The sequence below is a fragment of the Labeo rohita genome, chromosome 17, assembly GCF_022985175.1.
Source record: "Labeo rohita strain BAU-BD-2019 chromosome 17, IGBB_LRoh.1.0, whole genome shotgun sequence".
Taxonomy (NCBI): domain Eukaryota; kingdom Metazoa; phylum Chordata; class Actinopteri; order Cypriniformes; family Cyprinidae; genus Labeo; species Labeo rohita.
Genome location: NC_066885.1, coordinates 33,322,953 through 33,339,850, shown reverse-complemented (window position 1 = coordinate 33,339,850; position 16,898 = coordinate 33,322,953). Strand labels below are relative to the sequence as shown.

At 38.3% G+C, this 16,898-nt stretch overlaps 1 protein-coding gene across 1 annotated transcript in view; it reads left to right on the top strand.

Moving 5' to 3' along the window:
- The window catches only part of eipr1 (EARP complex and GARP complex interacting protein 1), a 51,501-nt gene extending 34,877 nt beyond the window's left edge, over positions 1-16,624 (top strand). Inside the window, exons 6-10 of the mRNA XM_051133407.1 lie at positions 4,670-4,806; positions 10,933-11,100; positions 12,486-12,653; positions 15,950-16,129; positions 16,229-16,624. Coding sequence (XP_050989364.1) covers positions 4,670-4,806; positions 10,933-11,100; positions 12,486-12,653; positions 15,950-16,124 — 648 coding nt within the window. The 3' untranslated portion in view covers positions 16,125-16,129; positions 16,229-16,624. The remainder of the gene's footprint in view (positions 1-4,669; positions 4,807-10,932; positions 11,101-12,485; positions 12,654-15,949; positions 16,130-16,228) is intronic.
- The last annotated feature ends 274 nt before the right edge of the window (positions 16,625-16,898 follow it).

The window sequence follows — 16,898 nt, the reverse complement described above, 5'->3', positions numbered from 1 at the left end:
AGAATATGGTGAAAGATGTGATACAAGAATCTGATCTCCCAGTTTCAGTTTTGCAATCGTACAACCGTTTCATACTGTTCTGTTGCTTTTGAATCTTGAAGTACTGAATCTTGAAGTACTGCCAAAAGCCCACAAACTCTATGACCAAAAACTAAATCGTTAGGACTAAATCCAGTGCTTTCTTGTAGAACCTCACGTGCCGCCAGTAATAACCAGGGCAAACCCTCCTCCCAATCTCTATCCAACTGTACACAATAAGCACAAAGGAGAGATTTCAAGGTCTGATGGAACCTCTCCAACATTCTTTGACTTTGTGGATGATATGCACTAGCAAGATTATGCTTAATTCTTAGTTGTTTCAAATCTTGTTGGAAAAGATGTGATGTAAGTTTTGTACCCACTGATTTTAGGGATGCCAAAAAATGACATAAACTGTAACAAAGCACTTACAATTGAACGGGATGTAATTGTGCGCAAAGGATAAGCAGAAGGAAAATGTGTGGCTAAACACATAACGGTAAGTAAATATTTGCTTCCCGATTTTGAAGGCGGAACTGGACCCACGCAATCCACAATAATATGTTCGAAGTGTTCACAATTAGTTGGAATCGGGTTTAATGGAACTGGTTTTAAGTTCTGATTTGGCTTACTAGTGACTTGACAAGTATGACACTTTTTAATATAAGCTGAAATATCACGCTTCCATCGTGGCCCAACAAAAATGATACAGAATCCGGTCATAGTTTTTCCTAACCCCAAGGTGACCAGCTTTTTTATGGGCAACTTCCAAAACAACAGAATGATACTTTGTGGGAACAACCACTTGAATAATAGGATCACCAACAAAATCCTCACTATGAGGACTCCACTTCCTCAACAAAAGTCCGTCCTGAACAAAGTATGCTCTGGCAACATCAGGTACATCACTGCCAGAAAGAGCAAGAGTAAACAGTTCAGCCAGTGAAGAATCTGAATTCTGTTCCTTCCTCAATTCTTCTGTGGAGAAAGGAAAAGACAAATCAGACAAGTCAGATACAGAAAGAGAAACAATTTCCTTTGACACTCTTTTAGTTTCATCTGTTGGCACTCACTCAGCATTTTTAAACATAGCCCGAGTTACAACAGCCACAGGGTTTTTCTTTGTAGCTTCCTGAATAATCTCCCCTTCAGTCAAAACCACAGGAGATGAAGGTACATTAGATCAAACCCGGCCCTCTGCCAGTTTATTACCTAAAATAAAGTGGACACCTTCAGTTGGCAAAACAGGGCGCAGTCCTACCACTACCTCACCAGTCACTAAATTGGAGTTGAGCTTCACTTTATGTAAAGGAACTGATAGTGTATTAAAACTCATTCCCCGAACTAACATAGTCTCCCAAGTTTCAGATTGCGAGGAAAAAGGCAAATAGAAAAACCAAATGAAATCAAATCCCACATGCAGCTCCCGCTGGCCAGTTGTGATGCTGCCTTTTAAAAGGCCAGACAGGAACCCGGCAACAGGTGTCCTCGACAAAACCCATCCAAGGGCAATCAGCTAGGAGGCGGAGCAATTCAACCCAAAGACGACAAACATACACATGGGTCGTCACAAACACTAAAGGCAGTAAAACACAAATAACTTGCACAATATTATATTATGAGCTCCAAACTCTTTTATCATAGTGCATGTTTTGTGAACTAATACATTTTGATGTTTGCATCACACAACCAGCTTCATATGTTTGGCTTTTCTGTCATTGTAAACTTGCTCGGTAGCACACCCGGTACAGCATTACAATTGTGATGTGAAGCACTCGGGTATGAGTCCAATGAAACACAAGTCATTATAAAAGACGTTAAAGACTTTCAGAAGCAATATAAGATGCGATGGTTGCTTTAGCAGATGTTTTCTTTTGTTAACACTGTCATTTAGGTTTAGAGTCTGTTTAGTGTAGGTGCTACAATATTTTCAAATATGATAGATTATCCTTTAGCACTATGATACATACAACAACCACCATAATAAAATGTTACCAGATTTATGTTCATCTGTTTCTGATCGCTTTTCGCTCCACTCACTGGACATTTTACATTTAAAGTGTCACAAAGGCATAATATCATGTCACTGCAGGCAGGCTTTTTCCAGTATCCAACATATATATGTATTGTATGCAATAAATGTGAGATATTTTGTTCCTACACTGACCAAAATTATAAACGCAACACTTTCATTTTTGCCCCCATTTTTCATGAGCTAAACTCAAAGATCTAAGACTTTTTCTATGTACACAAAAGGCCTATTTCTCTCAAATATTGTTACAAATCTGTCTAAATCTGTGTTAGTGAGCACTTCTCCTTTGCCGAGATAATCCATCCACCTCACAGGTGTGGCATATCAAGATGCTGATTAGACAGCATGATTATTGCACAGGTGTGCCGTAGGCTGGCCACAATAAAAGGCCACTCTAAAATGTGAGTTTTTCTGTATTGGGGGGATCCGAAAACTGCATAGAGTTGATCAGGTTGTTGATTGTGGCCTGTGGAATGTTGGTCCACTCCACTTTAATAGCTGTGCGAAGTTGCTGGATATTGGCAGGAACTGGAACACGCTGTTGTATACGCCGATTCAGAGCATCCCAAACATGCTCAATGGGTGACATGTCCAGTGAGTATGCTGGCCATGCAAGAACTGGGATGTTTTCAGCTTCCAGGAATTGTGTACAGATCCTTGCAACATGGGGCCATGCATTATCATGCTGCAACATGAGGTGATGGTCGTGGATGAATGGCACAACAATGGGCCTCAGGATCTCGTCACGGTATCACTGTGCATTCAAAATGCCATCAATAAAATGCACCTGTGTTCGTTGTCCATAACATACGCCTGCTCATACCATAACCCCACCACCACCATGGGCCACTCGATCAACAAAGTTGACATCAGCAAACTGCTCACCCACACGACGCCATACACGCTGTCTGCCATCTGCCCTGTACAGTGAAAACCGGGATTCATCCGTGAAGAGTACATCTCTCCAAAGTGCCAGATGCCATCAAATGTGAGCATTTGCCCACTCAAGTCGGTTACGACGACGAACTGCAGTCAGGTCGAGACCTTGATGAGGACGACAAGCATGCAGATGAGCTTCCCTGAGATGGTTTCTGACAGTTTGTGAAGACATTCTTTGGTTATGCAAACCGATTGTTGCAGCAACTGTCCGCATGGCTGGTCTCAGACGATCTTGGAGGTGAAGATGCTGGATGTGGAGGTCCTGGGCTGGTGTGGTTACACGTGGTCTGCGGTTGTGAGGCTGGTTGGATGTACTGCCAAATTCTCTGAAACGCCTTTGGAGAGGCCTTATGATAGAGAAATGAACATTAAATTCACAGGCAACAGCTCTGGTGGACATTCCTGCAGTCAACATGCCAATTGCACGCTCCCTCAAAACTTGCGACATCTGTGGCATTGTGCTGTGTGATAAAATTGCACATTTTAGAGTGGACTTTTATTGTGGCCAGCTGTCTAAGTTTCCTGTGCTGTCTAATCAGCATCTTGATATGCCAGACCTGTGAGGTGGATGGATTATCTCAGCAAAGAAGAAGTCCTCACTAACACAGATTTAGACAGATTTGTGAACAATATTTGAGAGAAATAGGCCTTTTGTGTACTTAGAAAAAGCCTTAGATCTTTGAGTTCAGCTCATGAAAAATTGGGGCAAAAACAAAAGTGTTGTGTTTATAATTTTGGTCAGTGTATAAATATAATCAACAATTTTAAATCAATAGTTGTACATTTTTCAGTCGTTTTTTTTAATTTATCTTTTGCTGTTTTTCAGTTTGTAGTTCTTAACAGTGTTGCCAAGTCTGTGGTTTTCTCACGGAATTGGGCTACTTTAACACTGCTGCCGCCGACCCCAGTAACATAGCCCCTGGAATGCTGGGGATCCCAGCGTATTTTACCCCCCACAGAATGTGATTATTAATTGGGGACCCCCCTCAAAATGCGATTGGGCTACTTTTGGCCTAGTTTTGAGTAGCAATTGGGTGGGTTTTGCTGTGAAAACCTGGCAGCCCTGGTACCCTCATTAAAGCTGTTAAGCACACCATCTTTTTTCTTTTTGTTGTGCTTTTTGCTTCAAATTAAGGTTGTGAATTACCTCATAACTGGTTGGTTTGATTTTTTTTTGGCACATAATGCTTGAATATTTAATGTTTTAGGCATATATATATATATATATATATGCCTATAAAATGGATGATACCTCCATAAACAAGGTTACTAAAAAACAGTGGGTGAGCACTGTGGCACTCTGTTGCATGTTATATTAACACTGTAAATAAATAAAATTATAAATAAACTAAGACAACTACTTTGCATTCTCTGATATTGTCAAAAGCCTCCACAAGACATAAGAACTGTCATGTTTTACAGATGTTTCCATTTTCTCTAAAGGCTCTTCACTGTGCAATCTTCACTTTAAAAAAAGTACTTTTTTACAAGAAAACACTAGTTCAATTCTTCTACTTCAAAATTTCAGGTTTAATTCAGTGTGTTATTTGCCGTTCTTTCGTATTTCTGTGCGCTGATATTTACTGTGACCGTCAGGGACTGTGAGCAGGCTTGCCTCACATTGCTGGTGAATATGCAGCCATTGATTGAGATGTATGTGAATCGATTCTCCTCCCACAGATCTCGAGCAGTGCCACTCTGGAGGGCAAAGGGCAGCTGAAGTTCACAGCAGGCAAATGGAGCCCACATCACAACAGCACACAGCTGGCCACGGCCAATGACACGGCTATCCGAGGCTGGGACCTGCGGAGTATGAGGTAAGATGTGAGGAGCATCATTTAGATACAGTGTGCATGGCTACTTTTTGAGTTGTTTCAAACTCCCAGACACCAGACCAAATTTTTCATCTCTTGCACTTAGAGCTTTCAATTCCTTTAGGCTGTTATGGCTAATTGATCAGACTGGTTTCCCTTCATCTCAGGCACATAAACTATTGTACCATACTGTGTTGTGATTGTGTTTCTGTTAACAAGAGCTGAGAGAGATTGTGTACACCAGTTCTCTCTGTTGCTGACTAATGAAGCTTACTTTACTTTGGGGTTTAAAAAAAACTAGCAACCACCCAGAACACCAATGACATCCTGTAGCTTTTAGATCTCTTTTCAGTTACCCATAGAGTTTGCACCACACAAGACTCATAACTTCAAATCTCTTTAACATTTGTGTAAGCTCAGAGATGGAAGAGTAATATGTAAATGTGTTTACATATTACATGGTATATTTACATGGTACTATGACACATTATTACCATATTTGTATATATATATATATTTTATGGCATATACACTACAGTTAAAAAATTTGGGGTCAGTAAGATTTATTTTTTAAAAGAAATTAATACCTTTATTCATCAAGGACATATTAAATTGATCAAAAGTGACAGCAAAGACATTCATAAAGTTACAAAAGATTTCGATTTCAAATAAATGGTGTTCTTTTGAACTTTCTATCAAAGAATCCTCTTGTTATCTTGTTTTTTTTCTTCACAAAATATTCATCAGCACAACTTCTCAACATTGATAATATTCAGGAATGTTTTTTTTTTTTTTTTGAGCAGCAAATCAGCATATTAGTATATTTTTCAAGGATTATGTGACAGTAAAGACTGTGAAGACAGCTTTGATCATAGCAATAAATTACATTTAATAATATATTACAACAGAACAGTTATTTTGAATTGTAGTAATATTTCACAGTATTACACAGTTTACAGTATTTTTGATCAATTAAATGCAGCCTTGGTGAGCAGAAGAAACTTCTTTCCAAATGTGAAAAAAAAAAAAAAAAAAAAAAAAATCCTTCCAAACTTTTGAACAGTAGTGCACATGTTAATTTGTGGTAATTCATAAGGTATGGTGCTCCACGTTACCAGAAACCCATGTTATAATCATGATAGATGACCAAAAATGCATTGTGATAATGGTATTTCAATGGTATGTTTTGGTACTCTTTATTTTATGTCTATATTATTTAGAAATATTATGGTTGACTGAATGTTTTCAACATTAAGACTGAAGATGTTTCTCAACACTAATAATGTAGTGTCAAACATCACACCTTAAAGAAATGTGTCCCAGTAGTCTTAGTTTGACACGGTGATCTGTTCCTCACCAGTTGTGCAGTTCAGATTCTCGTGATCTGGTGTGTGAGTGTGAGAGGAGGAAAGCTGTGTGTCGAGAGAAATGAATGTTCACGTGAGCGCTGCTGGAGGAATAATAATCACAGCGCTATTGATCCCTGGATAACAGTCAGACCTGATGAGAGGAGATGAGAGAGAAATGAAGATGATGTTTGAGATGCACAGAACAGAGTTTGTGTTGATGTACAGACATTTAAAGGTGAATCCTTGCTGTAGTTATAATCACATTTTTATCACAATATTATGGCGTAAGGTTAAAACAAGGAACTTTTAAACTATGTACACCATGTACACGTAAACATGGCAATGACCCCACATTGTTATATTCTAAAAAGTTACTCCAAAAAGTGCTATTTCTGTTACCGTACATGATGAATGTCACAACAAGAGAAATCTGTCATATTTCCATCTGTAATGCAGTTTATTTCAAGCTATGTATTAAACCTACAAAGTTGAGAGAACTTTAATATGATCACTGTATAACGCTGATGGAGGATCCTCTGCTAGAAAGAGCAGTGTGTGATAGATTGAGGTCGCATGATAACCGTTGAGTGAAAATATGCCCTGCAGTTTGATTGCGCTGATTTCAGGAGACGTCAGCACATTCATTTACAGCTCAGTGAGGAAGGTGTTAATGGGAAACTGCTTCATCAAAAGTTTCAGCTTAAATGCCTCTTTTTTTTTTTTTTTTTTTTTTTTTTTTTTACTATCCAAGAATAATGTCAAATATGCCCAAAGGTACATTCATTTACTTTGCTCTTCTCATTTTCTGTCATCTGTATCTATTGCAGATGTAGGTTTTCAAGGGTCATGAGAAGCTATATGCATGCATGTGATGTTAGCAGTTTTTCCCCTATTTAACTTTACTTTATATTGCTTTAACAACCAGGATCCGGGTCAAATAAAAGAAAACATTAAATTACCGTAAGTCCTAAATAAAAACTGTTTGATTCTCTTATATTACAGATTGTCAGTCAAACTGTTTTTATGTCATTTCTAATAAAAAATAATTTGGCAAAAACTTTGAGAAAGAATATTTGTCAAATTAATGTTTTATGAATATATGACACTGATATTTTGAATTAATAAAATAAAATAAAAAGTAAGAATAAAAGCTGAAATATGCCATACACTAATCAAAATGTATCGATTTACATGCTGCTGTAGTTAAAATATAGTGTTATAAATATACAATGCCAACACAGTGGAAGAAATTGTTTTGACAATTTTTTTTATGTTATGATTACATTTCAATTAAAATAAAAAGTTAAAATAAAATTAGACATGCAATACAATGTATTTTAATACAAATTTCTAATAGAAGCGATAAAATGATTATTAATTTCAATAAATTATTTTTTAAATAAAAAAATAAAAAATATATTTTTCTTATATAATTTATTTTCTATAATTTTTGTATTATTATTTTTTAACTTTCTTTTCAGACAGTTTTTTTCCTCTAGATCCTGCGAGACTAATATCATGATGTCTTTACTGCAAAAAAATGGCAGTAATTTAAACTACAGCTATATCCGCTGTTTCATTGTGAGCCACACACGCCAGTGTTTTAACACTGGACGCCTTCTCAACGTGTCAGACTGCATACATTCACAGACTGTCTCCTGACCTTTTAACTTTCCTGCTGTCTATCTAATAACCCGTAGCCTTTAGAAAGTGCCATTTCCTGCAGAGCGTTTAAGAGCTGTTTGAAATCCACATGCTTTTAAACTGTCTTCCTTGTAGACGGAGGCAGACATCAGGCCTCTAGCCCTTCCATTCAGCTTCCATTCAGTCTCGCTTCGCCGTCATGTGCCTGGCTGTTGCCATGGAAACAGAGGTCCGGCTCCGTGAGCGCTGGGGAACCGCAGCCCGATCCGCTCAGCCACGTCCATTTATCAGCCGGCCTTGCCTCGCTGCAGTGCGGAACAGTGGCTCATAATGACTTCTGCGGCCAGGAAAGGGACGTTGGGCAGAGGACGCAGATTGGTCCGCGCCGTGTCCGCGGGCTTACGGATAAACACAAACTAATCTCTGTCCGATTTTGTGTGGCGTGTGCTCACCCAGGCTTTGCCTGATCGGATCCCAATTTCACATTTACAAGCATGAAGGACTCAGGAGCAGCGCTGCTAACCTCATTTCTTGCTCCATTTCCTTGGCCGGGTCGGGAGCTGGCTGTGGCTCGGGACACGTCCCCTGCTCCTTAACCGGGAGAAGGAGAAGGTTCACAACCCGTCCGTCTGCTAGAGGTCTCCTCTGTTATGTCTGCTTGGTTTGAGAAGGCCAACTAGAGGGCATCCAACAATATCAGCATAGAGTCTGGTCCATTTGTCAACAGTAAACTGTAAAACGGTGGTTTTATTTTTTTACCTGATGTTTACGGGACATTTAGTGTTTTGTGATAGTCCTGTCAAAAAAGAAAACTCTACCATCATTTACTGAACACAAAAGAAGATATTTTAAAGAATGTGTAGCCAGACTGCTGGTCCCCAATTGGCTTCCACAGCCTGAAAACCAGCAACTATTAGACATCCATAGTATGGAAAAAAATAATAATACTAAGGAAGTCAGTGGGGACCAGCAACTGTTTGATTTACAAAGTATGAAAAAAAATACTGCCAAACTTAACAGAGCTCAGCAGTTATTTGGCTTACAAATATGGGAAAAATACTATGTAAATCAGTGGTGAACAGCAACTGTTTGACTTCCATAGTATGGAGAATAACACTATGGAGGTCAACGGGGACCAGCAACCGTTTAAAAGAACAAAAAATAGTAAGGGTAGGGCTAGGGTTAGGATTATACTAGAGGGTAAGGTTTGAAGGTTTAGAAGGTTTGTGGTAAGGTTTTGGGTTACAGTTAGGGATAAACTTAACAGTGTTACTACAGTACAAATGTTGATAAATGCGAGTACTTTAAATGTAATTACAGTGACTTTAGATAAGGGAACACATATGTTCATTATTAAGTACTAATAAAGTGCCAGTATGATGTAATATGTATGCTAATTAATAATGAGTGATGGGAGTTATTTAATAGTAAGTATATGTTCCCTAATCTAAAGTGGTACTGTAATTACAATGAACCAACAAGTGTGTACATAATGAGTATATTGTATTCAGTTAATAAGTACATAGTATATAAGGCCACCTAATATAGTGTGACTGACAATTAGTTTTTACTTGATTTTTTTTTTTTTAATTTTATTTAAAATAGGGTTAAAAATTGAATTTTATTTTTAATGGCATACTTTTAAAATTAATCTCTTTTAATTAATTATGTCAGTGTATGAAGAACTAAATCACTATCATCTTTTTGTAGAATAATGTCTGAAAAATGTCTGAAAAAATGATAAGATGATGGAAGTAAGGCTACAACAACTAGTCAAAAGAATCACTTAAAATCAATAATGATTTCACTGTTAATTAGTTGGGTCTGTGTGCTATTAGAGAACCGAGTAGTGAAAATAAAATATACTTTTATATTAAAGCTTTGATGAAAGTCATATTTCATGTGTATTTCAGTTTCATGTGGACAGATGTGTCTTTGACAGAATATTTAGGCTATATGTCAGTCAATGAGGTTAAACTTCTGTACTATTATCTGTAAGTGTAATAAATTCATAATATCATCAGTGGCATTGCCACTGCTTGGCTGAATTTGAAATACCATACTAGCATATTACTCTACTATTTCTGTCCTATAAAGATGTAGAAAATGGAAAGTTGTATATTATGCATTTTTGAATTCAGCTCTTGTTTTACTGCTGACAGAAAATTGGAAAACATTTTGCCAAAAGGTTTGTTGTCGATTAATAAATGAACAGAATTTATTTGGAATAAATAAAATATTTCTGTATGCTTTAATTTACCATTTATGGACACACAGAGCAAGATACAGAATAACAACATCCTAAACTTATCAGAAAAGAAAGAAATATATCTTTAAAATTGTTTAAAAAAGAAATAATCATTCAATTAATGAATTGTCTCTAATAAAATAAGAAATTAGATTTTTTTTAAAATCTGATCACTGAAGATTTTTTAAAAAAGTATCGAAAAAATAATTGTCTGATTATTCGATCGGCAGAAAAGTAGTCAGTTGCAGCCTTAGTTGAAATATTAATGATCTCTGCTATTGATTTAATATTCCCACTCAATAAAACGAGGCTCTCAATGTTAACATGACTCTCCAGCGGCTGCTTTAGACTCGACTTGAATGGAGACTTAATTGAAGCTCCATACACTCTCACACGTCAAATATTTCACTACCTGTTTTAATGAGATTTTTAATTAGCATGTTAATTGTCTAATGAGTGTGTGGCGAGATAGCCGGCTAATGGGAGTAGAAAAATCCAGACGTGATGGTGTAGTAATACGTCTGGACTGTGATTAGTCCATACAGATGAGCCTGAGGTCCTCTAAAGCACACACACACACCGAGCACCTTTACAAGCAAATCCAGCCTGCAGCCTAGGAAGTCATCACCTTGTGAGAGGACGCCGGCAGGCTGTGCTTTATGGCTTGTCACACTTTTATACGACGCTTGATGGAGGTTTGACCTTCAGACCCAGACGCTCAGGCTGCTTTTGATTCATGAGAAACGCTCTATCCTTATCTCTCGCTTTCCCACTCTGTCTGTTTTTCTCGTTCTATTCTGTGTTTCTCTCTCCATCGCTCAGTCTCAGTTGTTTGTTTGTGCTCTCATTTGCGTTGGTCTAAGTGTGTGATGTTTTTGTTGTTCACAGTCAGATCTACTGCATTGAAAACGCTCATGGGCAGCTGGTGCGGGATTTGGACTTCAACCCCAACAAGCAGTATTACCTGGCCAGCTGTGGCGACGACTGTAAAGTCAAATTCTGGGACGTGCGTCACATCAACGAGCCCGTCAAGTGCCTGGAGGAGCACTCTCACTGGTTAGACACAGAAATACACTCGAACACACACCAACACTGGCACAAGAAGTCTGAAAATGTGCACTTACACTAGCATTCAAATATTGTAAGTTGGAATACTTACAATATTTCAGTGTTTTTAAAAGACATATATTCTGCTCACCAAGGCTGCATTTTTCAATAGGGTCTGGCTGCAGACATGCACTTGCATTTTCAGACTTGCACTCTTAGACATCTGCACCTCTGCGTATTTATTTCACAATATTACGTTTTTTACTGTATTTTTAATCTAATAAATGCGGCCTTGGAAACTTTTTGAACCATAGTGTTTTATTATTATTATTGTTATTTAATAAATAAATAAATATTTTGAATTTCACTATAAACAGAATCGAATCTGTCAAATAGTAAGACTGCCTGAATGTTGTGTCCTGTTCTTTATACCAGTGGTAAGTGACACAGCCATAGCCTTTAATTAGTTGGAATGCCTGTGTGAGATCTTGGTTAATTAGCCGCTAATCTGTCTAATGTGACTTACCTTTGCAGCCACATTTATAATTGTATTTCAGTCACATCAAAGATAGTCATCTTTTATATGAGGTTTGAGGCTCGTGTTAGCATGATCTTTCACATCTTCCTTGAAACCAGCCGCACTCAAAGCCAGCCTTCCTGTGCAATTTTATCTGTGCGTGTCAGATTTCAACATGGTTATCTTAAATGCAAAAGACAGTATATTAATTAGTGTGTGTATATCTGTGCTCTTACATCTTGCTGATGCTATAGTTGTGTGTTGTAGTGCTCCGGGATGTGTTAGCGTAGCTCGATTTAGCTCACTGCAGATCTATTTCAGTGGAGAAAGAGGAGTGTGTGTGTGATTGTGAGAGAGTATCTGCTCGTAGGTGTGAGTCACTGGATATAATTGCCTCAGAATCGCATATCGCTTTCTGCGCGCACATGCACACGCGCGCACCAATCAAGGCATGATAGCATGTCAGCCACAGGATGCTATCTCTTAAAGATAGAGGCGCCGGATCAATCAGAGCCGTTTTGATCCTATTTAGATAGGAAAGAGCCACAACAACAACGTCCCGTACATGTTTCTCATTTCTTGTGTTTGCAGCGACAGGGGTTCGGCTGAGCCTCGGGCTGGGAGGTATTACAGAATATTTTGGGATAGGAGACAGATTAGTTAGTGAGAAGTCTTGACTGAGCCAGATTTTACTGCTGACAGCTGAGTTATCCTCCCACAATCCCTGGCTATGAGGGCTCGGATCTTTTTCTGAGCCGTGCCCGAGGCTTATATAGACGGAGGAAGAGAAAAGCGAAATAAGTCCGGGTGTCGCTGGTGAGGTGGAAGAGTGAGGGCAGGAACGCAGGCGTGTTTGACACTGTGCTTTGTGTTTCAGGGTGTGGAGTGTGAGGTACAATCACTCTCACGACCAGCTGCTGCTCACCGGCAGCAGCGACAGCAGGGTCATCCTGTCCAACATGGTGTCCATCTCCTCAGAGCCGTTTGGACACCTGGTGGACGACGACGACCTCAGTGACAATGAGGAGAACCAGCAGGAAGACAAGTACGCATCCAGACACATTCTGTCTCTTTCACCTTCCACTTGAGCTTTTTGGTCCTCACATTTTCTATATAAATACAATGAAATACATTGTTCGCTCAGTTGAGTGCAATTCAGTTAATCTCAGTTCATTAATTTTAATCAGTTTAATCTAGTTGGTCTTTCAGTCTAGTTTGATGTAGCTCCATGAAATACATTCATTTGAATCCATCTGAATTTAATTCAGGTCAGTTCAGTTCAATCTAGCTCAGAGTTTTTCAGTCCGGTTTGATTCACAAAATACATTTGTACTTTTCAAAAGGGCTCAGTACAGTTCTATTCTTTTCCAGTTCAGTAGAATTTAGTTAAGGTTAGTTAAGGTCAGTTCAGTTCAGTCTAGCTCAGTATGTTTAAGTCCAGTTTGATTCAGTTAAATTTCACAAAATACATTTGTACTTTTCAAAATCCCATAAAATAAATGTGTTCTTTTCAAATTAGTTCAGTACAATTCTATTAATTTCCAGTTCAGTAGAACTTAGTTCAGGTCAGTTCAGTTCAATCTAGCTAAGTATGTTTCAGTCCAGTTTGATTCAGTTAAACTCCACACAGTTCAATCTAGCTCAATATTTTTCAGTCCTGTTTGATTGTTAAATTCCACAAAATGTATTTGATCTTTTCATTACAATTATTTTCAGTTCTGTTCATTTTAGTTCAGTTCTGTGTAGTTTAGATCAGGTAAGTTCAGTTATATCTAAATTAGTATTTAGTGTTAGATTCTAGAAAACACACGTGTTTGTTTGTTTTTCATTTTGTTTTTTGTTTGTTTGTTTGTTTTTATCAAATGAGTTTAGTACAATTCTGATCATTTCAGTCCAGTTTAATCTAGTATATATCAGGTCATTTCCTTTCTATCTTGCTCAGTATTTATTCAGTTCAGTTTTATTCAGTTAAACTCTGGGAAATACTTTTGTACTTTTCAGTTGGGTTCAGTACAATTCTATACATTTCTATTTAAGCCCAGTTCAGTACAATTAGGTCAGCTCAGTTCACTTCAGTTCAGTCTAGCTCAGTATTTTAAGTCCAGTCTGATGCAGTTAAAGTTCACAAAATACAGGTGCATCTCAATAAATTAGAATGTCGTGGAAAAGTTCATTTATTTCAGTAATTTAACTCAAATTGTGAAACTCATGTATTCAATAAAGTCAGTGCACACAGACTGAAGTAGTTTAAGTCTTTGGTTCTTTTAATTGTGATGATTTTGGCTCACATTTAACAAACACCCACCAATTCACTATCTCAACAAATTAGAATATGGTGACATGCCAATCAGCTAATCAACTCAAAACACCTGCAAAGGTTTCCTGAGCCTTCAAAATGGTCTCTCAGTTTGGTTCACTAGGCTACACAATCATGGGGAAGACTGCTGATCTGGCAGTTGTCCAGAAGACTATCACAAGGAGGGTAAGCCACAAACATTCATTACCAAAGAAGCTGGCTGTTCACAGAGTGCTGTATCCAAGCATGTTAACAGGAAGTTGAGTGGATTGAAAAAGTGTGGAAGAAAAAGATGCACAACCAACCGTCTTGAGAGGCTTGTCAAGCAAAATCGATTCAAGAATTTGGGTGAACTTCACAAGGAATGGACTGAGGCTGGGGTCAAGGCATCAAGAGCCACCACACACAGACGTGTCAAGGAATTTGGCTACAGTTGTCATATTCCTCTTGTTAAGCCACTCCTGAACCACAGACAATGTCAGAGGCGTCTTACCTGGGCTAAGGAGAAGAAGAAATGGACTGTTGCCCAGTGGTCCAAAGTCCTCTTTTCAGATGAGAGCAAGTTTTGTATTTCATTTGGAAACCAAGGTCCTAGAGTCTGGAGGAAGGGTGGAGAAGCTCATAGTCCAAGTTGTTTGAAGTCCAGTGTTAAGTTTCCACAGTCTGTGATGATTTGGGGTGCAATGTCATCTGCTGGTGTTGGTCCACTGTGTTTTTTGAAAACCAAAGTCAAAAAGAAATTTTAGAGCACTTCATGCTTCCTTCTACTGACCAGCTTTTTAAAGATGCTGATTTCATTTTCCAGCAGGACCTGCCCACACTGCCAAAAGCACCAAAAGTTGGTTAAATGACCATGGTGTTGGTGTAGTTGACTGGCCAGCAAACTCACCAGACCTGAACCGCATAGAGAATCTATAGGGTATTGTCAAGAGGAAAATGAGAAACAAGAGACCAAAAATGCAGATGAGCTGATGGCCACTGTCAAAGAAACCTGGGCTTCCACACCACCTCAGCAGTGCCACAGACTGATCACCGCCATGCCACGCTGAATTGGGGCAGTAATTAAAGCAAAAGAGGCCCTACCAAGTACTGAGTACATATACAGTAAATGAACATACTTTACAGAAGGCCAACAATTCACTAAAAATGTTTTTGAAGTATTCTGATTTGTTGTGAATTGGTGGGTTTTTGTCAAATGTGAGCCAAAATCATCACAATTAAAAGAACCAAAGACTTAAACTACTTCAGTCTGTGTGCACTGAATTTATTTAATATACAAGTTTCACAATTTGAGTTGAATTACTGAAATAAATTAACTTTTTCACGACATTCTAATTTATTGAGATGCACCTGTACATTTGTTCTTTTCATTTGAGTACAGCACAATTTTATTCTATCCATTTCAGTCCAGTTCAATATAAATTAGTTCCGTCCAGTTTTCCATTAGTCCAGTTTTCAATCAGTTAAATTCCAAAGTATATTTTTTATTTTCAGTTCTGTTTTATTCATTTTCATCCAGTTCAGTATAGTTTAGTTTGCATCAGTTTTAATTATGTTTAGTACAGTTCTATTAATTTAAGGCCAGTTCACTACAATTATGTCAGGTCAGTGTAGTTGTAACTCAGTAATTTTTTTAGTCCAGTTTGATTCAGTAACATTCCACAAAATACATTTGTTATTTTCAAATGATTTTAGTATAATTCTATTAATTTCAGTCTAGCTCAGTGTTTTTTGTTCCAGTTTGATTCAGTTAAATTTGACAAAATTTATGTTATTTCCCATTTAGTTTACCACAGTTTTATTCATTTTCTATTCAGTTCTATTCAGTCCAGTTCGATATACAGCAGTTTAGTTCAGATTTTTTCAGTGGTTCCAATGAATTGCATTCAGTGCAATTATATGCAGTTTCAGTTCACTTTGTTTAGATTCATAGAATTTAATGTTATTTAGTACATGTCAGTTTAGTTGAGTTAGATTTGGTTTGGTTTGATTCAGTTGCATATATTACCATTATTATTTACTCTGCTCATGTATGTTGTGTGAAGGGGGAAAGAGCCCCTGCAGGACAGCATCATTGCCACTTATGAAGAGCATGAGGACAGCGTGTATGCAGTGGAGTGGTCTGCTGCAGACCCCTGGCTATTTGCCTCCCTCAGCTATGACGGCCGGCTGGTGATTAACAGAGTCCCTCGAGCCCTCAAATACCGCATCCTACTGTAGAGCAGGTGAGCAACCGAATGGTGGAAAACAGGGACATTATTGATACTATTCAAAAATACTGCAAGTATGTGTACAAAATAATAGTGGTCGCTCATTTTTCCCAGGATAAACTCACATTCCCAGCTTCTGCAGACATGGACAAGTGAAATCCTGTTTCGACTTCATATGGGACTGGTTGAGTAAACTATATCGTGTCAGACGTCTGCAGCAGCTGTACTGTTACTCCTTACTGTACTTGTGTGCTGATTTCCCAACACCTGATGATTTATTGAGCTCATCAACACCCACATTTGTTAATATGAACGCAGATATCGGTGTTCTTGTGTTTTTGCGTGTTCTGTTTGGTGCTGAGGGAAATCAGAACCCTGAAGATTAATTATGATTATGTGTCTTATCATGTATGCTGTAACAAAAGCAATGCTCTGTGGAGCTGTCAGAGAAAGCCTAATTACCCCTGTATGTTTCCCATAAAACAGCTTTAATTAAAGAGCAAGATTTGATGTCCTTCTCTCCTTATCTGGCTCTCCTCTCCTCCGCCTGTAATTGCGAGGAGAGTGTTCGTTAAAACACCTCCAGTGACAGTCTCTTTTAATTGCAGCTTGACTCTCCACATCTCAGGCTGCCAAGGGACGGCCGCGGTCCGATCCGTCAATACCAGGGCTGACGGAATGAGTCTCTGAATGCATAATGTCAGCGCTCTCCGTCTCGAGCGGCGCAGCAGATTCTTTACGTGCGTGGTCTGTTGTCAGTGATGTGGGGATGTTAAATGCGTTT